Source organism: Neolamprologus brichardi, chromosome 8 (genome assembly GCF_056152115.1).
Source record: "Neolamprologus brichardi isolate AB-2024 chromosome 8, ASM5615211v1, whole genome shotgun sequence".
In the NCBI taxonomy this organism is placed as follows: domain Eukaryota; kingdom Metazoa; phylum Chordata; class Actinopteri; order Cichliformes; family Cichlidae; genus Neolamprologus; species Neolamprologus brichardi.
Genome location: NC_142111.1, coordinates 5,704,285 through 5,730,269, shown reverse-complemented (window position 1 = coordinate 5,730,269; position 25,985 = coordinate 5,704,285). Strand labels below are relative to the sequence as shown.

General features: G+C 39.5%; 1 protein-coding gene across 1 annotated transcript; it reads left to right on the top strand.

The window, feature by feature from the left end:
* Positions 1-1,768: 1,768 nt before the first annotated feature.
* LOC148101714 (uncharacterized) lies at positions 1,769-25,985 on the top strand. Its single transcript, XM_087845172.1, has 3 exons — positions 1,769-2,430; positions 24,926-25,130; positions 25,881-25,985. Exons 1-3 carry the CDS (start codon positions 1,769-1,771, stop codon positions 25,983-25,985), a joined length of 972 nt encoding a protein of 323 aa, XP_087701298.1.

The window sequence follows — 25,985 nt, the reverse complement described above, 5'->3', positions numbered from 1 at the left end:
CATATCATCCATAGCAGCGCTTCCAGAAATATGATTAATTCACTCAACGATATATGTATAAACAAATCTGCCAACTTACCAAGTGAAAGCAACCTCTCTCCTTGCATCTTGAACTACAATCCATCCAGAAACTTCTGGATGTTTGCATCCAGCCTCTAAACTACCACTTTGTACCTGCAGATGGCTTTTGTCTCCGGAAGCTAGCTTGACATTTCGTGACTTGGAGCTATTAGAATCTAAAGTTTCTGTTATTCTCTTGGGAATGTCTGCGTCCCAGACTTTTTCTGGTTGTTTGCACAAACATCTAGTGTTTGAGCGTGAGAATTCAAGGAAAGCAGAATGCTAGACAAGCTACACTAGTCTTGGCTCAGTTTTTACTGCTCTCCATGCTTTTGTGCAAATGCACACCTATCTACAAGCAAATTTGTCTGTGATTTATCACCAAAAGAGATACATTTTCTCTGACTAATTGCCTTGGCCAACATGTGTTATCTAGAGCAGCGGCCCCCAATCCCCAGACCACAAACCAGTACCGGTCCGTCAGTGTTGGGAAGGTTACTTTTAAAATGTATTCCATTACAGATTACAGAATACATGCTCCAAAATGTATTCTGTAACGTATTCCGTTACGTTACTCAATGAGAGTAACGTATTCTGAATACGTAGGATTACTTAATATATTATCATGCTGTTTACAACTACATGAATGTACTATTGCTGTGTGACATATTACTTTTACTGAAGGTTATTTGCCATACCAATACCAACTAGATTTTAAAACTTGATATAAAATGAGTAACAGTAGGTTGACATTAGGTAAGGCTGCACTTTTTGCAGCGATCTCGTATAGAAAACTATTCCGCACCTGTAAAACAGGTTCGCAGCTCTGAACCGTTAAGGCGTAAAACCGTAAAGGGACCTCTGGCTAATACGTTGGGTTCTGTGTCGGGCTCGTAGCTGAAAACTCCCTCCCTGGCGCTCACAGACACATAACGGGTATGGCAGTCCATTCTCCCTTCAGCACGGACTACACTTCCCATAAGGCTACATTCTTTAAGGCAATGCCTGTAACACTCTGCCTATTGCCTTCACATTAAATAATTTTTGTGAATAATTTTTAAAAATATTTCTTCACGTCTTTATGCGGGCCGCAAGCAGAGGTGACATGGGCTGCGAGATTGAGACAAACATTAGAGCCTCTTAATGCGTGTTTTGTTTGGGTTTCCACCAGCATGAAAACTAAAAATAGAGAGGGCGTAGCCTAACATGTGAAATGGGAAAATACCGCCGTGTAATCCATTTATTTCAACGAAATAACTGTATTCTAAATACCACCTTTTTAACGGTAACTGTAACTGAATACAGTTACTCATATTTTGTATTTTAAATACGTAACTCCGGTACATGTATTCCATTACTCCCCATAATGCGGTCTGTGAGTTGTTTGGTAGAGTGTGAAATTCTTGGTTTTGAGGGGTTTAATCAGTGTGGCGTGGGTGTGGTCTCTGGCCAGCTGCAGAGGAGGGGTGACGCAGTGAGCTCCCAGGGCGGCTCAGGGGCAGGGTGAACAGGTGTGCTGGGATCTGACAGTGATTGTGTCTCTTTATATGTTGGCAGTGACAGTCGGAGGGAGGAGAGCGGACGTGTCTGTGTCCCAGTGAACAGTACAAAAACCACAGTGTCAAATAAAAAGTTCTGCTGTCATCATATTCGCTACAGTGTATGTTTATCGGGTCCAACGTTACACTGGTGCCGAAACCCTGGCGCAATGTCCGGTCCCCAGCCGGCTCCTCCTGCTCCCCCAGCGCCGCTGCCGCCCGCCCAGCCGCCCGCCCAGCCGCCCACCCAACCGCTGCAGATCTTGGGCCAAAGGATGATGGACATGGCGGAGATGGCGAAGATGGCGGCTCGTCAGGCGGCCATGCAGGACCAACAGTTGGCGTTGCTTCGCCTGCAATCAGAGCAGAAGACCGTGGTTCTGGGGCAGCTGCTGTGGAATGCGGCTGCGCCGTCGCCCGCCCCTCCACTGTTGGTGACGTTGCACCGGATGAGGGATGGGGAGGACCCGCTGGTTTTCATCGAGGCTTTCCAGGCCACAGCGGTGGCCTGTCGCTGGCCGGAGGAGGAATGGGCCGCCCGGCTGCCGCCGCTTCTGTCAGGCGAGGCCCAGACAGCGGCGCTGAGCTTGCCCCCCGGCTCGCGGGGGGTGTTTGAGGATGTGTGCTGGGTGGTGCTGGATCGTTTGGGTCTCTCCCCGGAGGACTACCGCCGTCAATTCCGGGCCAGCAGGATGACGGGAGGGGAGCGGCCGTTTGCATGGGCTCGGCCGCTGGAGGATGCGGCAGCGAGGTGGCTGCGACCGGGCCCCTCAGCTGGGGAGGCTCGGATACTGAATCTGGTCATCCTCGAGCAGCCAACATACCTGCCGTGGTATGTTTACAATGGGACTTCTGCTCCTGAACCTCTGCGCACAGCGTCTGCAAATCGGGGCTGTACGAAGTCACTTTCATCTTCACGCAGGACTGTAAGCTGTCATCTGTGAGGCGTGAGCGGTGTTTGTTTTTAACATAGTTTACGATGGAGAACAGCTGCTGACATAATGTGGATCCGAAGATCCATAATTGGCCTACCTGGGGTTGAAAGTCTCGATAAAGGCACGGCGTTTTGGCGGGTATATCGGCTTCCGCAAGTGTGACGCTTATTTTGAATGATTAAAAAAATAATAGAATATAATTTTATTTTTAAAACTTCAATATCGCAATAATCTTCCAATTTAGAACTACAAGGTTTTAAAAAAAAGAGCTAACATAAATAAAATACACTTCAGCTAATTACTTAAAAAAAAAAAAATTTTCCCAAACCACGCAGAGCCGCACTAAAAGGACTAAAGAGCCGCATGCGGCTCTGGAGCCGCAGGTTGCCGACCCCTGGTCTAAGGTTTATTTTTTAGCACCTGGCGGCTCTTTCCTAATTCTCATCCGTAAATAATCTGCTCTTTCACGTGATTCAGTTTATTTTAAAAAGTCTCAACAGGATCTTGAGCTTTATTGTGAAAGGTTATGTGGAACATAAACAAGCGGACACGCGATCCTGTTACCGTCGTTGTTGCTAACCACAACTCATAAAAACAGGCGCTTGTCCGTCTGTAGTGTGGTTATATTAAATATAAGAGAAAGAGAGAACATTAAGAAATTAATATAGCCACTACAGTGACCATCAAAGCAATGAACAAATATTGCCGTAAACAGTTTATTTTGCGACACCACGAAACAAACGATAGTGTAAAATGAAACATAGACGTTTTTATGTCGTCATCCGATATATATCGTTATATCGAACAGCCCTATGTGTGACTGTGATGAAAAAGCCCCTAATTAGCAGTTTTATAAAGAAGCCAAATTGGCACCCTGGCCAGTTCCAAATTCTAGTCTTATTAGATCAAGATTAATTACATGTCTCGCTGTGCTGTTTTGCATGACTTATCTTCACGTATGAGTTTGTGACCTGCCTATTAAATATCTGAGCTCTCAGCTTATCCAAGAAGGTCCTGTACTCCTCCGACTTTCAAAGAACTTTGTGGACTTTTTTTAAAAGCCAAAAATGTTATTAATTTTTTTTCTCTGATTTCTTTGCTTATTTCTTTTTTCTATTTCTTTTATGGCATTCCAACCATTTACACACCAATGTTACATCCCTGTGTAATACCAGCAGCTGATGTACACATGTCGTGTTTAATAGCCACAATGAATGTTGAAGTATGATTCTTGGATTCTTGGCTGAACTGTAAGTTTCATATTTCTGCAATTGTTGAGCACTTACTTGTATCACGATATTGTGATCATTTCTTTCGATTTCTTCAGCAACTATCCGTAGCATCGATTGGCCTAGCATTTGTTCAGTGCCCTGATAAAACAAGCTAGACATTATTAAACATAAAAACCTGTGAGAGAAAAGTAAATCTCTTTAAACCTTGCTTCGAGAAGACAACATTCTCTCCAATTTTTGTTTTTTTCCGGTATTTACGAATTTAGTCGGCATCTTCAAAATAACAGCCTGATTAACAGGAGGTGTTATTTTCGCGGCACACCCCAGAACCTATAACTTAGTGGTCAGAGCCCACAGGCAACACTGTGGAAAGCTCTGAACCTGAATAACAACACAGGAAGTTATCACACAAACACACAGTAGCTGTTATGGCTTCTGGAAGACAGAACCCCATTCAAGCCATTAACATACTCAATAAATAATTAAGACATTTTATGAGCAAATATGTGCAGAGTGCTCGCTGTAAATGTGCCTGCATTAGGTAGTAAAAGAGCATCTTGTTGTTAATATAGTGTAGACACAAAAAAAAGATGTTTAACAATAACAATAAAGGATGTGTAAAGATGTCAGTGCACTGGCTGTTTAAGCTTTGTCGCTTATAGTGTATGAATTTGTAGGAAGGGAAAGGAATGGTGAATGCTTTGATTTAATAGAGTATGAGCAAAATGATGAAGCAGCAGGGCATTTGGCAAGTATCCACAGACCCGGACGCGCTGCCTTTCACCTTTAAAGGACACAACCGCAGTGTGAAATTCACTTGATCACTTAAACTGGCCCCCAGGCTGATGGTGTGTGGTTCGTGTGTGTGCGCACGAGGGAGCAAGAGGCCTCATTGATTCCCAGCTCAAGTTAAGCTGAGATTACATTACATAGAGAGCACTGTGATGGTCTGCAGGCAGATGTGACCACAGACGCAGATAAAAGCCGTGCGGGGTGGAACCCTTCGTGGTGATGACTACGATTTAATTGAAATGATACACAAACAGTGCTGTAAGACAAGCCTCCCTGTGTGAGAGCGAGCATAGTGTGAAAGACGTCTGGTTGCCTTTCTGTCAAAACAGAGATGGTGTGGTTTGAAATGCCCACTTTTTTCTTTTTTACTTTTCATTTCCTCTCTTTAAGTGTCACGTTTCTCACATTTAAAAAGGAAACAGAAAAGAAACATAAGAATTTTGCATTCCAATAAAATGTAAGTAGGTTTATATTTCATGCATGAATCTATATAAGACTTCTGCGCCTTGGAAAACTCGTGTAAATTTTGCCTCATTCATATTTAAACTGTTAACAGGCCTTTGTAAACCATCTTTGGAGATTTGAGTAAGCCACATGCCAAAGACACTGGGAGTTGGAACACGTCAAATTAAGTCTTGTACATTTTGGCATTATGGTTTTTCTCGTTTTAGCACTCCTTCTATTCCGAGAAGGCAGAAAATGATAGAATAGAGGTAGACAAAGACTGTGAATGGATTTTAATGTGTTTCAGTTACAATGATAAATAAAAGGTTCCATAATCTGAATGCCTAAGGCTACAGTGTTAGGGTTAGAGATGAGGTCGATACTGATGATGACTCAGACCAAGAGTTAATCCTTGCCCTAACCTCTAGGTCACTAGGTCTCACCTATCAAAGGTCACCAGTAAACTGGTGGAAGATAAGAGATATGCAAAACAGAAATACTTTTGTGAGCATAACCATAATCCTGGCCTTTAAGTAAGAGACTTATAACACTTATGAGATGTATAATACACGGAAAACAACGATATAGTGTCATAGTGCTGTAGTATCTTAGAGGTGAAGGCAAAGCAGACATCTGAAACAACACTGCTTTGGAGGAATAAACAGTCTCTGACAGAAATCTGCAGACTCTCAATATTTGCCAAAAATTGTCCAAAGAAATTCATTTAACTGTGAGACTAAATGCCCTTAGGTGCTCCGTGGGGTACTGCGGACATTCATAAAGTAAAAAATGCTTCTTTTTAATAAAAGCAAACTTTTCCCCATTTACTGGTTTCTGCTTGTTCTAGTTTGAGACACTTTAAGTTTGCAAAAGTCCAAACTATGTCTATCGTTGTCTTATGATGAACATACGATGTCACTCATGGAGCGAATGTTGAAACTAGCAAAGCTTTTTTTTAAAATTATTATTATAATCAGATGTGGCTAAATGTCACAAACTAATTCTATTAAAATAATTAGTGACATCATTCCTGTTTTGCTTCTTTTGAAATGTTTCTTTGCTGTGGTTATCTTATTTTTGTTCTCTGCACTCTTGGTGTGGCTTATCTGTTCATATGCTCTCAAAGCCTTGCTGTGGCTAAAATCACACATCATCATGCTGACCAAGTCAAATTCTGAACCATATTCATCAGCCTAGCCAAATCCTACACTCGTACATTGTAGCTTCCAAGAACAGTGACCTTTGTTTTTTGGTTTTATTATCTGGTCTCGTTGGGTACTGTTTCCATGCTTATATCTTTACTAACATGAGCGTCAGCATACTTTTACAGACAAGATGGCCTTGCACAGTCAAATTAGTGTGCACTTACTTTTATAAAAAAAAGTCTTGAGTAATAGAAAGTAGTGTATGCTTTCTTAAAAGTTATTCACTCACAAAGAAACACGGGGCTGATAAACTGTCTGTGAAGATCTCAAGTACATTCACTGCCAGCTCTGCATCATTAATCACCATTTGATAATTAGTCTGAAGAAGCACAATCACTTGTAAAGGGGAACAGTGGGGATGTTACTAATGAAGCTGAAGAAACTGGTGATCAGAAGCACATTGAGTACAGTTGTATGATAACTTCAGCAGATCTGAAATAGCTGTATCTCTCAGAGTAATTCATAACAGTGTCATTAGCGTTATCTTGACTTTGATTTAGACTTCAGATTTTAGGCTATACTGGGAATTTGAAAGACAGCAAAGCTGCTACATGACTATAGACTGTCCATAAAAGATGGACACATCCATCAGACAAAACCCTTTAGTTTTTAGGATACTGTTTTAAATCCTCAAGTTTAGCATTGTTGCCATTTCCAGCCCAATTTTTAGAGGCAAATAGTGACAAGGTTAGAGAGTGGACTACTAACATAGCCTGTCAGCTAATGCTAGCATGTTTGGTTACATGCTAGCACAGCATATAAGGTATGTCCCAATTCATAGGCTGCATCCTTTGGAGGCCGATTACGTCACAGCCAGGTGACGAAGGCTGTCCTAATTCGGCCAACAAATGCATCCTTCATTTCCCCAGATTTGAAGAATGGGTCGGGTGTATCCTTCGTGGCCCAACCTACTCTTGAATTAATGGCGCGGCCCAGTCAATTCCAGTTTCCAACAGTGGCAGCAGCTACTTAGTTTAATATTACTCCTTCTAGACCACAAAATAAACTTTTAAGATATTTTCAGTCGAGACTGTAGCTGTTTAAACTTCAAATATCTTTTCGATTTATCAGGTCATTACATATTTGCAAAAGTGTTCCAACGTTTTAGGAGACATCTGTTACCCACCAGCTCGATAGCCGACTGGAAGGTCGAGGCTCATTAGAGCCGGAGAGAACATCGGACTCCCAGCACATCGTTTTCAGACCCCGGCGGTCTTTTGCTACTCAGGTTAAACATGATATATAAGCCACTTAGATAACTTAAAAATGTTATTGTTTGGCTTTTTTCGGTGTTTTATTTGGTCCTGAGTAAATTGGTTTGGCTGAGATTAAAGTTATAAACTCATACAGCTGAATAAACGCCAAACAGAAAACTGATTAAGTAGAAGTGTGAGATGGTCGACAATTTATGCCTCACACTTCCGGCCTTCTTGGTCTTTGAAGGACCCGGCCCATGTAGACCGCGAAGGCCAGGTCCTCCGAAGGATGCCTATGAATTGGGACATAGCTATAGTCTCCATGGGTATATTTACGGTGGCCCAGAGAGGTCAAACGCACTGCAACTAAAAGATAATTGACACAAAAAAAAAAATTGATACAAAAGCACATAAAATATCATAGAACTTGAACAAATACTTTGGAAATAAGACAAAAACAATTGTATTTACGGCACAAAAATATACATACACATACTTTCTAATTAGTGCAAATTAACACCAGTTAAAATATTACTCTCACTCACCATAACTGGGGCCACTTCTTTGAGAGGTTCTTTGGGAGGTTGTTAGTAGAATGAACTGCTCTACCAGGCATTTGAGATAATTGCATTAAAAATTATCCAAGAAGCACCACGAAGGTGGCCAATCGGTGCCGTTCGGTGATAACTGCCTGAGGTGAACTCTTAACTGTCCCAACTTCCTGTCTGTCCATCCACCTGCCATTCGAAGTTATGTTTTATTTTAGTTTTTTCTTGATTATTGATGTACATGTTTATTTTCGATGCTAGGTATTATATCATTGGTGTGGGTGGGGATTGACGCAATTTGCAAGCAGCCTCGAGTGGCCATTTCAAGGGAATGCAATGTTTTGCCACTTAGGAAGTGATGGGACATCTACTTCTCCTTGAGCTTATTTAAATGGCCTGTATTTAGGGGGAACGGTCATGATCTTGCTGTTTTTAATTTGACAGCCAGCATTAGCAATAACACTCGTCCTCAACATCAGATAATAATTCATTATCTTAAAAACTTGGATTACCATAGCAGTTATGCAAAGAGCACAAATCCTAAAAATATTAATAAGAATCTATTTTACAAAGCTCCTGTGTAAATTATCCTGTGTGGCTAAATGGAAAGATGCACTGTATAGCTTGTTTGTTTTACAGATATTTATAGAACATAATGATTGAAAGAACAATATGACTGACTCAGACTTTGAATGGACCAGAACATGTTCACAGTACAAACATTTATTTAATTTGGACAAAGTGAAAGAAATGTTAACACTCCCAACAGCTTCAGGGCACACCACAATGAAAAAAGAATATTTATGTGAAGATATACTTGATTGATTGAATGAATGAATACGTTGCCTTTCATACAGGAGAACTGACAACAAAGACTTTCTGATTGAGTCAGCGTGGGAGCACAGTGGAGGTCTCTGAATATGAGTCATTGATGTTTTTATTTGCTAAAAACAAGTCACTAAACCACCTGTTGTGTGTGTGTGTGTGTGTGTGTGTGTGTGTGTGTGTGTGTGTGTGTGTGTCCACCAAAACTCTAGAGCTTTTGTTTAATTTGTTTAAACCTGTTTGTGACAGGAAAACTGACACTTTCTCAGTCCCATCTCATTCTGTTTACTTCTGCACAGTAAACGATATGGAGATTTTTTTTACTTTTACTAAAACAGGGTGATGTCCCAATAGCTCTGTAGGTTTTTAGAATAATTTATATAAACCTTAAGATTTTGTTTTGTAAGAAGTGGTTTGAAAAATGAAACTCATCTTATAGATTCTTGTTTTTTTGAAACAGCACCCAGGACCTGTTTGTGTAGACTCTTTTATTATAGTATTGGACCATTTGATTGATTTTGACTGAAAACACTGGAAGACCTTGAATAGATCTATGAATGTAAAATAAAAAGAGACAAAATAAAGAAAACAAAAGTCAGTGCATCTTTTGCTTTTTATGCATTCTATCTACTATTTAATACTTTAGAGTCTTATCTAAAGTATTAAATAGTCTGCATTAGCATGCAGCCTCAGTGATCTGTCCACGTTATGCATTACAATACAAGAACAAAGAAGATGCCCTTCAATTTTAGCAATACAGAAAATGCACTGGTTGCAAGTTGATAAATTCACAGAATGAAATCTGGTGTCCAGAGATCCTCACACAGGCAAAAGCAGCTATGCAATCAATAACAATAAATTAATCAGATACCAACAACAACGTTGGCTATCACATCACTGTAGATATCAAAGTCTAATGCTAACCCGGTTAGCATGTTTGGAGCCTGTAAGTCCTATATGATCATTGCATTTTACAGAGTGGCTTGTCTTCATATATATATATATAAAAAAAAAACTCATGAGAAAAATGGGAATAGATATAATAGACAGGCACTTTTCAGAATTAATGTTTTGTTTTTTCTTTTGAATATACTCATGAAAAATTGCCTGGTGTTTCTCGACAGCTTAATTAGCTCTGTTCAGATCTCTTCACAATAGCTTCATCGCATTTTTATTTGTAAATGAAAGTATGAATACATTTCATCAGTTGTTATTTGATTGTCTCCTTTTTGTCTATAAAAAATTAAAGGCTGCTGATGAGAATAACTTTTAACAATTCAGAGTTCATTTATTCTAAAATGTCTGCTTTTGCCCATGTCTTCATTGGAAAACAGCAATTCTGCTCTGGTCTAATAGATAATTTGCCTTCAAGTCGAATATTGGCATAAACAACGTTTTTTCTGCTTTTCTGGTCTTGGCTTGATTGCTACACACACTTCAAAAGCAAAGACAGATTGAAATAAAATAACGAGCATCTAATCACTGACTTCTAATATGATCCTTTTTGAAACTGTGCCTTAAATAAAATAACAGAAGTTTACTTGTTCAGATATGTTGAAAATATCAGCAGTTACCATGGGCTATACTTATGTATATTAAACACACTGTCTATAACTGACAGTCCATCTGTGTTTGTTAATTGACTGAAGTCTAAGTAAAATCCAGCCCCAGACATTTGGCCAATTTCACAGAACTCCTCGACTGTTATTAAACCAGCTGGTTTATCATAATTGCAATCAGAAGGGGAGCTGTTTCTTACAAATATGAGCAGACACAGACACAAGACCTAACAGAAGTGACTCCACATTAAATAATTGTAAAGCAGCTGATACTGTAGCTCTGTTTCATGTAGGTGTAATCAAAGAATCTGACTGATTACTGCAGATGGGATTTGTTTGTCATGTTGCCTACTTTAGAAGCAGAAACTGTGCATTGTTGGTCCTGGAGTACAAGATATAAATTACATGAGCAAAAATCACAAATTCATGAACTTAACAGCTTTAGCTTCACACTGAAATGTGACACATCTCAAACCTTCCAACAAGTTCAACTTTGGTCTTGTATTGTGTACGGCAATGTTAAAAAATAATTCTTAAAAGAAGACTTAAAGCCAGAAAGAAACAAAATGTGTGAAACTTGACAAACAAGGTTAAGTGAAATTGGTTTGGAAAAGTAAAACAACGTAAGAGTAAAGTGCTAGTTTTTCATTTACAGGCTGTCATCTTTACTTTGCTTCAGCTCTCCTATGAACCTAGAACTGGGCCTGTACCTTATACATCTTTGTTTTACAGTGACACAAGTGCTGCAATTACACAGTTTAACTTACTGGAGACCTCTAAGGTGTTGGATGAAAAAAAGTTATAATTGGAGACAGTTTAAAGGAACACAAACAGCTCTCATGAATCAAAAAGGTTATTTTGACAGGTAATTTCAGACTAATTTTCCACTGCTGACAGGTTGGTTGACATTGTATCAACCTATATATGAATTACCATATGTGACACATTAGGAATAAGAAGAGAAGTCCTTTTATTCCAGAAACACTGCTACCCACTTTTAACAGTCTGTTACCTGATATCATGCCTCAGTAGAATAAAGTTTTCAATGTGACTTTTAACAACAAAGCTTATGCATTCATAGAGACTTTGTTGGTATTTGTTAAAATACTGTGAAACAGCTTTCCAATAGACGACTACAAATTGCTCCATTACGTAAGTGGCTTGTGACGCATGCTTCACAGCTGTGTGCCCAAGACAATTACAAGGACAAACACCTTTTGACGCCACTTCCTTTCATTTAAATGGATACAACATGTAGTTCTGGTTCCAGCTCAGCATTAGTAAGGCTGCTTAAATTAACTGTGCTGATACACCTGTTGTAGAGAACATATCCAAAGACTGTTGTCCTTATTCCCAGAATAAATGAACCTTCCTGTGTAAATCCAGTAACTGAAGGGGTTTACTAAACAGGGCAAAATAGGGTGTGAGCGCAATTGCTATATAGTGTTCATAGGTGTGGGTAATTTACAGGTTATTTACTCTGTTTCCTGAATCCAGGTGCAGTCAGTTGAATATGGAGTGCAAAAAATAAGACTTGTTTAGGGGGGCATTAAATATGGCTTGGATAACGTAAAATCAATTCATTAAAATCCTGAATTGATTTTTTAATATAAATTTATTTTGCCCGAAATGCCAGAATCTCAGGTGAAATCTCACAAAATTTCAAACAGCTAAGACAGTAAATGAGAGCAGGAACACGGATTCTGCACAAAGACTTAAACACACAGCGCAACCCGCGGATCAGAATCAGTTAGATGTCGCCTTTCTCACGGTCGGGGCTGAAAGCCGACAGCTCGCTGATTCTGATCCGTCGGCGGTGTTCCGCGCTTTGTGTTTACGCCCTTTATGCGCTGATTCTAAAGCTGTTAGTTTGATGTCTCTCCAAACAATATTGACCGAACCAGCAGCAAAAGAAGATCCAAACTACGCTTCACATAAACATTGTCATGTATTCACTCTGACTTTTACTGTTTTGCTTCGACCACAGCTCTCTCTCTCTCTCCCTCTCTCTCCCTCTGTACTGTTTTCTTCATTATTCGCTTGCTTGTTACGCACAAGTCTACCGTTGTTTACAGCGCTGTCGCCGCTGGGTTTTTTTCTTTTAGTTTTACTTACTTCCGAAAAGAAAACCTAATGTCTGCCCTTCAATACTGAACAAATTTAAACTTTTTAAAATTATGCAAAATGCAAAACACTCAGCTGTGTCTCTAATAAAACAGCTGTAACTTCAGAGGTAATGTTCATGTGTTGATTAATGGTTTTCTTTCGTTTTTGATGTACTGCAGAATATTTTTATAAAATCCCAGGCCAGGAAAATCACCTTCATGTTTTTCTGTTTTATCCTCAGCTACTTTGACACAAAGGCATCTGCTGTGATGCTCACACCTTTGATAAAGTCTTGCGTATGTCAGCTTCCTTTTAATAGATACAAAAATATGTAAATGTACTGATCCGAATTATAATATTTCTGACTGTCTGAAATTTACCAGATTCAAATCGAATCTAATCGAATTGAATTAAATCGAATCGTGGATCGAATTGATTCGGGACCTTGTGAATCGGAATTGAATCGATTCTAGAAATCAGTGACGATACCCAGCCCTAAATAAACTCAGTGTAACAAAATGTTAGTAAATCTCTTTGTGCGCTCCATTTAAAACCTCTCCTCCATATATTTTGCCCATTGAGAAATGTATGAATGAATCTCTTACAGGAAATCTTGTCATTGCATCAAAAAACTCCTCTGGATGAATTTAGCGTCTTTTTGGAGTTAGTTTATCCAACTCATTATTTATGCAAATATGAAAAATAAAAAAGTGAGTAGACCTAAGCTGACATTAGCTTAGGTCTGGTAACTGAACGTTTCAGCTAAAATTCATGTGTTCCTCAGATAGCCCCAAGACTTGGAAGTTTTTTTGTCACAACGGGACACGCCGGTATATTTATGGAATGGATCCAAATGCAGACATGGAAGAAACAAACTAAGGTTGAACAAAAAGCGAGCGGTTTACTTGGCTACAACCCTCCCCCCAAAAAACCCAAACATGAACACAAAACAGGCCAAGGTGAATAGGAGCGAGAACTAAACTAAAACCTAAACTGGGAAAACTAAACTATGAAAACTAAGACAATAAGACATGAACATGGAACTGAACAGGAACATTAGTAGTAGCAAAAACTCTGTGACCTGATAAGACTTAATATGAAGACAACGGACAACCCAACAAAGAACAGAAGGAGACTGAGGACGTAAATACACAGAAGGGTAATGAGGGAAGTGGAAACACCTGGGGAAACACAGCTGACACAAATGAACATGATGCCACAGGGGGAAGTAAAACAAAACACACTGAACATGGAAACACTAGAGTCCTCAAAATAAAACAGAAAGAGCGACGTAGACATGACACACGAGCTTGACAACGTGGACACAACAGAGACATAAAACACATGACAGGGAACATGACACATAGCCAAGGAGACAGATGAAACAAAACCTAGAATAAAACTGAACTAAATCCTAATAATTACACAATAACTTATTATCACCAACTTAACATAAGAAAATCAAAAATACAAAATAATCTCAAAACTCTGAGTCAGAGACACAGATACTGACATCTTTCTAGGACTTTGTGTGTTGGTTTCTGGGTCACAACTCGGAAACGTTACTAAGAGGCTGCGTTGCAATGTTGCTTTCTGTTTATAATGAATTACAATAAAGTGGTAATGAATATTTTTTCTGACTAGTCACATCAACAACAATAAAGTCAGTTAGGAAAAAAGAAATCTGAATTTATTCTATTACACAAAAGGTTTTTTAACAATTATCCAAACAAGTACTTTCACCCTCTGTGTTTCTGCATGAACTACATTTATGACATTAACACTTCAACAGACTGTCTACAACTATTTTTTTATTTGCTGTTTTTTTGTTGTTCCAACCTAAGAGGGGCTTATGTCCATTTGGCAGGAGTGGAACACATTTTTCTAGCGTGACCTGCTCTTTTGAATATTAATTTAATCTGTTAGCTTAGATTTCTAAATAAAATATGGGTGCATTATGGAGAAGTGCTGTACAGTTTCACCAATTGCCTTGCGCATTAATGCCCACTGGTATAAATTAGCTGCAAACCTGAGTGGCACTGCTGTATCAGCTCCATTAACACATCAATGCCGAGACCATAGAGCATTTGGTCTTGTTGGAAAAGGGTTAGAAACATGCTAAATTACTCAATATGAAAATTCAGTTCAAAGCCAGATGATTATTTGATTTTATCCTTATGTAGCTTGAAGAAACGTCTTTAGATGTTATATTGGGCCTACATTTTCTCTGTTGGTCAAATTTGCCAGCGTGGAAGATTAGAGGAAGTTTGATTTTGCTCTTTTAAAGCTGATTTATTTGAATGAATGAGAGACCATCTTTTCATTATGTATCCAGTTCTCCTTAATACATCCATCCACTGATCCACTGGTAACTGTATGCCGTACTCCAATCCCGCTGGAGTGCAGGCAGTCCCACTGCTAGGCAAACACCAGGTTACACACTCAGAAAAACTTTTTCATTATAATGCATTTTGACAGGTCAGGATCAAAAAATGTCATTAACACTGATTGTGTTACATCAGAAACATTATTGGAGTCATTTACAATTTACAAATTTCTAAAACTCTAATATTGCATATTGAACTCATTGTACCGCCGAGAAGCTTAAGGAATAGACAAAGTTGCAGGAAAGTATTAAACGCCAGCAGCAACAGCAACTCAGAGTCTGCACCAAGTGGGATCCTATGGGAATGAAAATGAAACCAGCGCAATGCCAATAACTGCAGTTCCTGGATTTGCCAGTTGAAGCCAAAAGGGAGCCAGTTCCCAACAACAACAACAACAAAGTTTAAATACCCAACTGAACAACTTTTAAAAGCACATTTACAACTTGGTACAAACCCGTTCTCTTTGAATACACATCAACACACATCCTTAAAATCTAATTTACTACAGCAGCAGTTGTTTATCATGTAGACAACCTGAGACATACAGTTGGTTGTTTCTCTAATATTAAAATATCTCACTGATTAAATGCATAGTTAAACTTTTTACACTGACAGAAATTGGAGTTTCATTCGCCAGGCTCACTTAAGATCAAAACCACTGTATGTGGCTCATGATATAAAATAGTTTAACATGTCTGGCCTAGACAATCGACAGAACAGCAAAATCAAGCTCTCTGTAATTTAATGCTGTGATTGGAAAACTTGCATTAGTTGAAAATATACAAGTGATTTACCTGTAGTCCAACCAGTCGAAAACAGAAAGGCACCCTGCTAACTTGAAAATCTTTTCTTGCAAAGACCCCATTTGAAGAGAGCGCCTGTCAGAGAGACTTCATCATCCTCTAATTGCCTAATTTAGTTTCTGTGGTGAATTAGCTACAGGTGTTATGTAAATTTAGCAGCCCTTCCACTCTGTCATGGCTGTGAGCACAGAGTCTTTCTATGTTAATTTAAGATGATTCGTTGTTCACAGGAAGTGTAACCAGGGGACAGTGTGAAGAAAATGCTGTTGGCAGGGAAGTGTACATGAAAAACCTTCAAAGCAACAACAAGATGTTTACATCCAGAGCTTGAAAGCGTCTCCATTTCCTACAATCTCCCGGTGGATTAAATCTCTTATCCTGGAAATCATGCTATTGTCTTTGGTTTCTGTTGGGTAAACAGACGATGTGAACAGCTATCTGTTCAGAACTTGACCACACGGTTAAACAGCAGTCAATTTACGTACTGATAATACCTTAAAGTGGCATTGAATTCAGTTATCTGGTTAAGGGAAAAGGAAAGGAAGAAAGACAAAATATTCAGCTCCGGAAATCTTTCAGTTTAAAGCAAACGTGATAGCATCTCAGCAACGGGGCGTCTCGTGGTTGACCCGGTCAGTTTGTCTCTACAAAGAAAACTGCAGGATTTGTGTTGTGTTTATTGCTCTGCTTCAGTGTGGTCTGTTAAACCTCATCCCTACATTGATTACCTTTCTCTGACCTTTGCGTTTTCAGCAACTCTACAGACTGTCATACAATAAACACTCGAGATTTTAGACTCTAACACACATACAGAGTTAAACAGATGGTTGCCTTGTCTATTTGGCTCTAAATCAGTGGGAAATGGTAAGACTGCTGCTGCAATCTAATATTTCTAACTGCTAACCTGCAGTGGTGAAAAAGTGAGTGACAGATGCACAGGCATCTCATCAGTAATGCTCTCACATTCACAACAACAAAGTCTACACATTTAGAAACCTTGGAAGAATTTTCCTTTTCCGGTTAGTTTACCAGCCGTCCATGATAGATGCTCATACGTAGTTTACATTACCTTATCCTTTAATTTCTTACTATCTTTTAAAGACACGGGGCCTTAAAAACAAGTCAGCAGTATATTGGAACAGTTCTTTCAAAACATATTCTTTCATTTGGTGTTTTATTACTGGATCCCTGTATTTATTTGCAGTGACTGATGCTTCTAGGCAGACCACATAGAAGTCAATTTAGGGGTCAAAAGTTCAGGTATTTCGCCTGCCTATTCAAGAGAAAGCCAGGAAAGCAAAGAGAGCACACGCGTCAGAGACAGATATATATATATAAATAAATAACCATTTTAAAACTTTCACTTTTTAAATGTATATTAAGCTTTTTATCTTGTACTAAAAAGGTGGGGGGGGTTCAGGGAACAAATCCTGTGCAATTCACAGTAGTTCTTATTTATGTTTGCGTTGTGCACTTACCTTGCTTGGGCAAAATGTAATGAAATTGACTGGGGCTTTAGGGGTTCTGCACTAATCAAAGTTTCTATTCCAATTAAGGAAACCTTGGAGTATAGTTAATAAAAGAGGAGATGAAACACAAATGTTAAAAGCAGCCAGAACACAAGGGGATGTTGCTTTTGGGAAAGAGTCAGATGTAAGAAGTAAATAGCTAAACTTGAGTTTCTATTTCAGTCTGAATAACCTCTTTGGCAACACTTGTTAATCAATAGTTTTCACATGATGTCAGAGCTACTGGGACGCACCCACCCGGAGGGCAAAACAGTATTGCGGTCTTTTAAAGCCATCCTTTGAACATCTTAAAGCTTAACTTAGCTAAAATGCCAGATTGTTGCTGTGCTTGGGTCAAGACAGAGGGAAAAAATTAAACTTTTGTCCTGTAGTACTATTTATTCATATTTATCCTCCAAATTTCTGAAACACAGTGAAGAAGTCTGGAACATCAGCATAATTTTAAACAGTGATCACAGTTGTTATTATCATATTAATAAGCTCATCATGATTGCTTTCCACCATATCAATAATATATGAAAAGTTAGAAAATTCTTATCTCAAACTGACAAAGTAGACTATATCAAGCAGGTTAGACTACTGTAACACTCTATTTGCAGGACTATCCAAATCATCAGCAAGGCAACTTCATTTTGTCTGGAATCCTTACAAGTACATGGAAATTTAACCATCTTACCTTAATATTAAAGTCATGTGACTGGTTCCCAGAATTACCTTTAAATGTCTTCTATTAGTTCACTAAATTCTCAATGGTTTGGAGGTACACTACATCTCTAGTTTGCTCAGTGACTACAACCCAGTCAGATCTCGCAGGTCATCATATTTAATTTTCACCAGAATTAGACGGCGTTGAGGTTGCTTGCAGCTACCAGTGTCCTTTTATTTGGAAGAAGCTGACCTGATGTCAATTAAATCAGTGCATACATTCAAAAACAAACTCAAAACCTTTGTGTATGTGTCTATGTTTTAACTTGTATTGTACATCTTGCGGTATTTTATCTTAACATCACATAGTTTCTTTTAATGTGTTTATCTTATGTTTTGGGCACATTGAGTTTAAATATAACAAAAAGTGCTATATAATTAAAACTGACATTAACACGTACGTTTGAAAGTAAATACTCAGGCTGGGGTTGCAATCGGAAAAATATCTTCAGGTAAGTTTGATGTTGTAATTTGCAATCCCTATCTTTACACAGGGCTTGGGATCCAGTCACTAAGAGTGCCAGTAAAGGTAAATGTCCAGTTGCAGTGAGTGAATTAGGCAGGAATTCAAGTAAGTACTGGACAGGCTTTCCAGCAGTTTTCAAGGAGGACAGAGAGGACAGGCAGGCAAGTACAAGGTGCACAAGAGCTTGAACTAGCAGACAAGTACATGGAGAGATGCAACATACTACCACATGAGTAGAATAGCAATCTGGCAATGAGCGGAAATCAGAGCCATGTTTAAGTACTGCTAGCTATTGTAAGTAGTAGCGATTGCTTCCAATCACTAATACATACTTTAAAAATAAATTATCATTTCTTTTTTTCTCTCACAAGGCCTATATCCTGCTGTCCGGTCAGGTGCATGTTTCAAGATTATTACATGTCCAAAATGGCTGACATGTTAATGTCACATGGTAACCGGTCATGTCTCTGAAAAACCTCTATAGGCTACAGTTAGCTAGGCTACATTAGCTAACGTACCATTAGCTAATGTACCGCAACTGGCATTTTCAACATTGTATGTTTCTGTAAATTGTCAGAATTCAGATTTATTAAAGAAGCCAAATAGCTGATACTTTGTCATTAAAACAAAAGGTAGTTGGCCAGCCATGACAACATAGCCAAACATAGGTGCATTAAAGTAAGCATTGCATCTGTAGTGCTTTTTCTTGGCATGATGTCGTTTTGCTTCTTGTGGTCTCTCTTGTTAACCTAGCTTAAACAACTCTTTCCCATATATTCATGGTGTGGCTCATCAACTAACACATACACACACCTCACATAAAATTCACTATAAGCCTTTCCTTTTACATTTGTCACCTCTCTCTAGCCTTCATTGCTAAGCTCTACTCCTAGCCTCGCAGTACTCCTGTCTACTTTCTTAATCTCCCTGACAATCCCACTTTTTCTTTGCTAACCTCTTCCTTTGAATACATTCATGCACTTTCTCATACAGCTACCAGTTCTCCTTGTCCTCTTTCTTTTGTCCAGAGGAAACACCTTCATGGCACGTTCCCTCACCACACCAGCTGTAATTTCCCGGTATTCTGACAACTCTTCACTACTACCCAGAGCCAGTTTTAACTCTTCCCTCATCTCTGCGCAACATTCTCCCTTTTTGAGTTTCCACCCTTTAATCATGACCTCTGCTTTCACTCATTTCTTCTTCTTGATTTCCAAAGTCACCCTACAGATTACTTTCCAGTGCAGATTAGTGACATTCTGTCAAGACACCACCGTGCAATCGCTGGTCTCTTTGAGTTTGCACCTTCTGCATAAAATGTCGTCCACTCTTAAATCCTATGTAAAATCCACCGCCATCTGTTCTTCTACAATTCTCTCCTTAACACCATGTCTACATCAACATCACCTCATCCCCCCTGTTCCCCTACATGTCTTCTCCAATCACAGTCTCTCCCCTCTGGGAACACTTTACTACTTCACCCAGCTTATTCCAGAATGCTTCTTTCCTCTCCCTGACATCCAACCTGTGGGGCATATGCACTGACAACATTCAACATCACTCCTTTGATTTCAACCTTCAAACTGTCTGAACTTCTCTTCTACTCTGCAACACTATAAACATACTCTTTGTTCTCATTCTTTCCACTACTACTGCTCTACTCTTCAAGATTACTCCTACCCCTTTGTTCTTCCCATCTACACCATGGTAAGTTCAAATGCTCCTAGCAGTGATTCTCTTCTTTCCGGTCTCCTGCCCACAAAATGTACCTGTCAGCTCTTTAGAATCCTGACTTTCACCACCCAACCGAGGGCAGTCGTTGTTAACAATGGGCCCTGACCAGTTTGGGATGGAACTCATTTGTAACCTGTATGTTTGATTTAGCCAAGGTTTCATGCCCGATACCTTTCCTGACACAACTATCCTTCCTATTTATCTGGGCTTGGGACAGGCACTAGGAGTGCACTGGCTTGTGTCTGCAACATTCTGATAGAAATACGTTATTTTTGATCTTCCACAGTGATTCTGTCATTTCTGTGATGTTGACCAATAAGAACACAAAGTGCTGGCAAGCTAGTGAAGTTTTTTTTCCTACCACTCACCTGTGTAAACAAGCTTAAGGGAAAGACAGATGATAGTACTAGAGTAGTTATGCTGAAATGGAGTAGAGCAATGCTGTCATATACACCAGCACGGGTCGCCACTGTTTAATCACAGTCGGTTTCCAGAAATCACTCACTAGCACTTCATTTACGATGACATCAGGCTTGCAGTGAAAGATGGGAGGCCCTGTCATATGTCTCAGCCTCTAGTGCAATATTGATTAATTAATTATACTTAATCTGAAAACATGACCATGGCTAGGGACAAAAATATTGTATTTTTATATATGTATTAGTTTTTTAGCATTTGAAAATATTTGTTGTTGTAGTCACTTCGAGGCAATATAGGATGGGTGGCAGTTTCTTATATTGCAGATTCAATATAAGGAAAAGATGCTTATATTTAAAATATGCAAAGGTGCACCAGGAAACGTTACCAAGAAAAAAATAGATATACCTGGGAGCAGATGCAGTGAAGCATGGAAGAAGAGATCACAGATATTTATGAATCAGTCTTTGCTCTGAAACTCCCAAAATTGATTCTGGTCCAGTGAACTTCTCAGCTGGATAACAGAGTTTCAGAGATATTTGTTGTTGAATGAAGGCTCATTTTAGTTCCTCAGTTCATTTTGTTTCCATAACATCTATAATCTAAAGTTTAGTATGTTCTGCTTAGTTTAACTTGGAGAAAAAGAGAGAGAAAAAGAGATCATGGTGAATAAAGACAATCAGATTACAACATATTATAACCTCTTGCAACAGTTACATGCTTCAGACTGTTGGCCCACAGACACACTCTGGATTTATTAGAATTAAATCAAGTGAGAAGGGTATTAAATAAGCACTCTCCAATCCCTGTGGAACATATTTCACTAGGTCTGAGATTCTCAGCTTAGAGTCAACCACTGGGAATAAACAGGGGGAAGTTCAAATGAACTCAACAGTGATGGATAATTAAACTCCTCAGACTCCTGCTTCAGGGAGTTAATACTGGCATGCAGTACCACTCATTTGCTGTCGATCACACAATAAAGCCTACTCTCCTTTATCTGTGTAAGCCTAATTGGGACTATATTTTACACCAAGAAAATATTGTGTGCTGCTGCCAAAAGACTTAACGATAGAAGTCTATCTCACCTAAGCAGCAACTTTTTATTCAGCAGCTCACACAGCTGACCCAGGTTTTGTATATGACTCCGACTGTCAGAAGATGAGCTTTGTATCATCAACATAATATGTAGCTTATAGTCGTTAAAAAATAATTTAAAAGGTTTTCACAGGACTGTGTGCAGATTCAGTAGCTTATATAAAAGTCTCTCACATCAATATGGATAAATTTAGGCCCGCTCTTCTTCACAGTGTTACATCAGTTTGTTGAGTTTGCAGCCATTTTTTATGCACAGGCCTTTTAAGGTCACACCACAGTATTTAATGTGGACTGAGGTCTGGACTTTGGCCCACGGCAATACCTTAATTTTTTTTGCCTTTTTTTTCTTATTCTGTTGTAGGTTTGCTGCTGTGCATGTGATCATTGTTCATCATTGTTGTTTAGACAGATGGCCTTAAATTTAACTCTAGAGTACTCTGATTCTAGGATTTGTATTTATGGTTTGCAATTTTGCAGCCTGAACTGAACGAGTGAATTTGCTGGGACTCCTGGAAATGACTGGCAGCTGTCTAGAATTTTGTCCACTTATGAATAGATTCCTCTCATTTTTAAATGATGAACATGAAATGGCCTTACAACCCTTCCCAGATTGATGGGCAGCAACACTTGCCGGGGAGGCAGGTGAGGCCACAGGTGCTGGCGACTGGACAAATCGAGGAATGCCCAGACCTCTACATTGCAGAGACCAAACAGCCACTTCACAAGCGCATGGCACAACATAGAAGAGCGACCTCCACGGGACAAGACTCAGCTGTCCATCTGCATCTAAGGGACTCTTTCGAGGATGCCAATGTTCACATTTTGGACAGAGAAGACAGATGGTTTGAAAGAGGAGTGAAAGAAGCCATTCATGTCCACTGTGAACGACCATCTTCGAACAGAGATCCTCTACCTAATCACACGAGCTGATTAGGTAGAGAATCATTAGGGGGTCCGTTGTCCCTCTCGGGGGACACTCCCACAGGGCTTAAATCTGGGACTCTCCACCATTCGACCTTAGAACTGAAAAAGTTCCTCGGATGAGAGGTGAAATGTCTTCAAGCAACTTAAAGTAGTCCAGACTCTTTTCTTTCCAAGCTCATTAGACTACGATGACCTGGATGACTGAGAACCTTCACAGACAGATTGGACAAATCACAGTCTCTACTTTTTACAGTGAAGCGAGAGTCCAGTGCGAGGGTGTGCAGAGATCAGCTCTGAGCATTGACTGTGTAGCTGTACGTGTGAAAGTTGGCAACAAATCTGAACTGTGAGCACAAACATTGTGGGAGTGTTGGGTCCATCTTACAATCAGATTTTAAAGTCAATATTAAATCAAGAGAATTGAATTAAGACAATGAGATATAGTTTATCCATTAAAATAATCAAATACTGAATGGTAAATGTTACAAAATCATCTGTAAAATTAGTGCGATTGTGTATAAACAGAGGAAATTAAAGGCTTTTTATCCGAGTTGTGTCTATGCAGAGAAACTTACCCCAGCCACGTCTTAAAGTTCATCTGGGGTTTACACTGAGTTGTTCCCAAGCCACAATAGAGAGTTCTATGTCTTCCCCAGAAGACCTCCTGCTAAGGCATGCACAAAATATCTCAACTGGCTCCTTTCACTGTGGAGAAGCAGCTCACAAACAACTGAGCTTCACACCCTATCTCTAAGGAAGAGCCCAACCACCCTTTGATGGAAACTTATTTCCACCTTTGGCATGGATTCAGTGTTTTTGAATGACTATGGCTACGTCCACACGTACCCGGGTATTTTTGAAAACGCAGATTTTTCTCTGAGTTTGCACCTTTCGTCCACACGTAAACGGCATTTTCGGTCACTGAAAACGGAGATTTTTAAAAACTCCGGCCTGGGTGAATATTTTTGAAAACTCAGTTTTTGCATTTACGCGTGGACGAGCAAAACGGAGAAAACGCAGCGTCAAAGGTGTGCGCCTTTTATGACGTCACACTGTGCGCCACGTTATTGTTTCGGTGAAATGAGTTTCTACAATACTGTTACTGTTAATTGTACTCTCTGCAGTGTTTAAATGCTTACATATACACACACAGTCCCTCCACACATACGACTCGGTTCTGCTTCTATGCCCCATCCTTGAGGCTTCTAGACTTCTGATTGGCCAACATTTCTACACGGTTAGGAATATATCGCCACCTGTTGCTTTGGCATGTTCCTAGCAGTGTTTTCCTTCATTTCTGCATTTACGTGTGGACGGGATTATTTTTTAAAACGAAAACGGAAAATCTCCGTTTTCAAAAATACCTGTGTACGTATGGACGTAGCCTATAACCCAATAGAAGTATTGTGAAATGACCTAAGGTATCCCTTCATAACCAGCATCCCACAGCTGAAGCTGTTCTGTAGAAAGAAAAATTCCTCCAAGTAGATGTACAGGACTAACAAACACAAATGTTAATGAGGTATATGGGTAACTGCGGATACTCAAATCAAAACAATAACTAATGCCAGATCTCCTTCCTCAATACCCAAATGCAGTATTGGTGTCTTATTAACTTAACAGGGTTCCCTGTATCTACTTTAAAGACTTGTGTAAAAAGCAGGTGACTTTGAGGTCATTTATGTAGAAAATTGGAAAATTCTTAACCACTTAACCACCGTTAGTCTTAATTATATCTTAATTAGCATACAATGAGCCAATCATTCATGTCATTTACTTAATTACAACAATTTTTAACCAATAAATTGAATATCCACTTCCTTCAGCCAGTCTATAAACATCAAGAGCAGCATCCAGCTGACATTGTGAGTTATTGCTAGTGTACATTATCTTTCCACAACAGATGCAGCAGTCAGTTACTAGTGCACACAACACAGCAGTCTGTCTGCTTAATAACAAGAACAGATGCAGTTATTAAGCTATAATTCACAGTTAACAAAGCATTGGCTCAGCAGTTGTAAAGAGGCTAAAACTTGTAAATGACTTTAGAATTTGGTTAATTTGTCTGTGTTTTTCTCCATGAACTTGCACACTTTGTTCTAGTATTCAATCAATAATACCTTAACAAATAAAAAAAAACACACCAAAAAAAGTCTTCTGGGACATTCTCTTTGGCAAACAACTCAAATGTGCAAATTTAATTAATGTGTTTGCACTCCACATTTCGACTCATCTCTTTCTAATTGAACCATAATCCCTTTCCCCAACAGGCACCAGTCCTTTCTCTGCAACACCCCAGATAATCCCCAAACACACATACGTACACATAAACACATACGCAGAGAACCGTCATCTTCTTTCTGTTTTTTTCAACGAAGTTGTGTGCATAAACTCTATCAAAGATTTTTTTGGTATTCGGTAGGAGCGCTTGGCAGTGGACAGAGGACAGACTGGGGTCGGTGTACCGGAACAGTCCACACTCGAACTATGCAGCATCCCACACGACCTTCTTAGCCTGCTCTATCACCACAAGTGGAATGAAGGGAATTGGATTAGATGCGTCGGAGCATATCGTCTGCAGGGGCATCATGTGCCGTGGGTTTGAATTTCTCTGTGAGTGCAGACTGGTAATAACAACAGAGATAGATGGCACAGAGAGAAAAATTGCTTGCTTTTTTCAGTAACATCTATCTTTGCTCCATGACACCCAGCTAAACAGCTCATCTCATACTTTAAATGTTAATATAGCACTCAGTGTGTCTTCATTTGAGGAAAAAAAAAAAAACAGAGTTGAACTTCAAAGCAGAAAGACGTCACAAAGGCCAACTTTTTCTCTTTGAAATTAGCATGTGCTACATCTTTGTAATGAAGGCGACATTCAGCAGGGACTGCATATGAAGCTCCAGCTGGGTCAGCTCATCTCCTTCGTCATCCATGAGAGCTCTCTTCTGGAATTAGAAATTTCTCTCCGTTGTTCCCATTGGACTAAAGCCCTTCCTACTTCCTCTGGAAAGCCTGAGTCAGACCCTTCAGGCCAACAGCTCTTTTAGCGAGCGTTATGCCATCTGTTTAGCGCAACAAGTGTGAATCCTCTGTAGATTTTCAATCCAGATCAATCCCATGTTGAGAAGTTTATTACTTCATGACAACAGGAAAGAAAAAAGAGAATAAAAGGTGTGTGTCAGGGAAAATGTTTAACATTTTTAGGCTTTTTTTAGATTTAGATAGAAAGTGCACAAAAATATGCTTACACACTCCCCCCCCCTATCATGTTAGCGGCACAGGTTTCTACTGGGCATTCTTTGAATGGCACATCTGTCTGTAACGTCAATTATATTCTTGGAAACTGAGTTTTATTCTGTCATTCTGCTTTTCAGACTATCATTTGTGCAGCCTTCACCCTGAACTCCGTATCATTCTGGATGTTCAGAGAGCCAAAGTTTGCGTCTCACATCTGCTCCACTGCCACTACCAGCATCTAG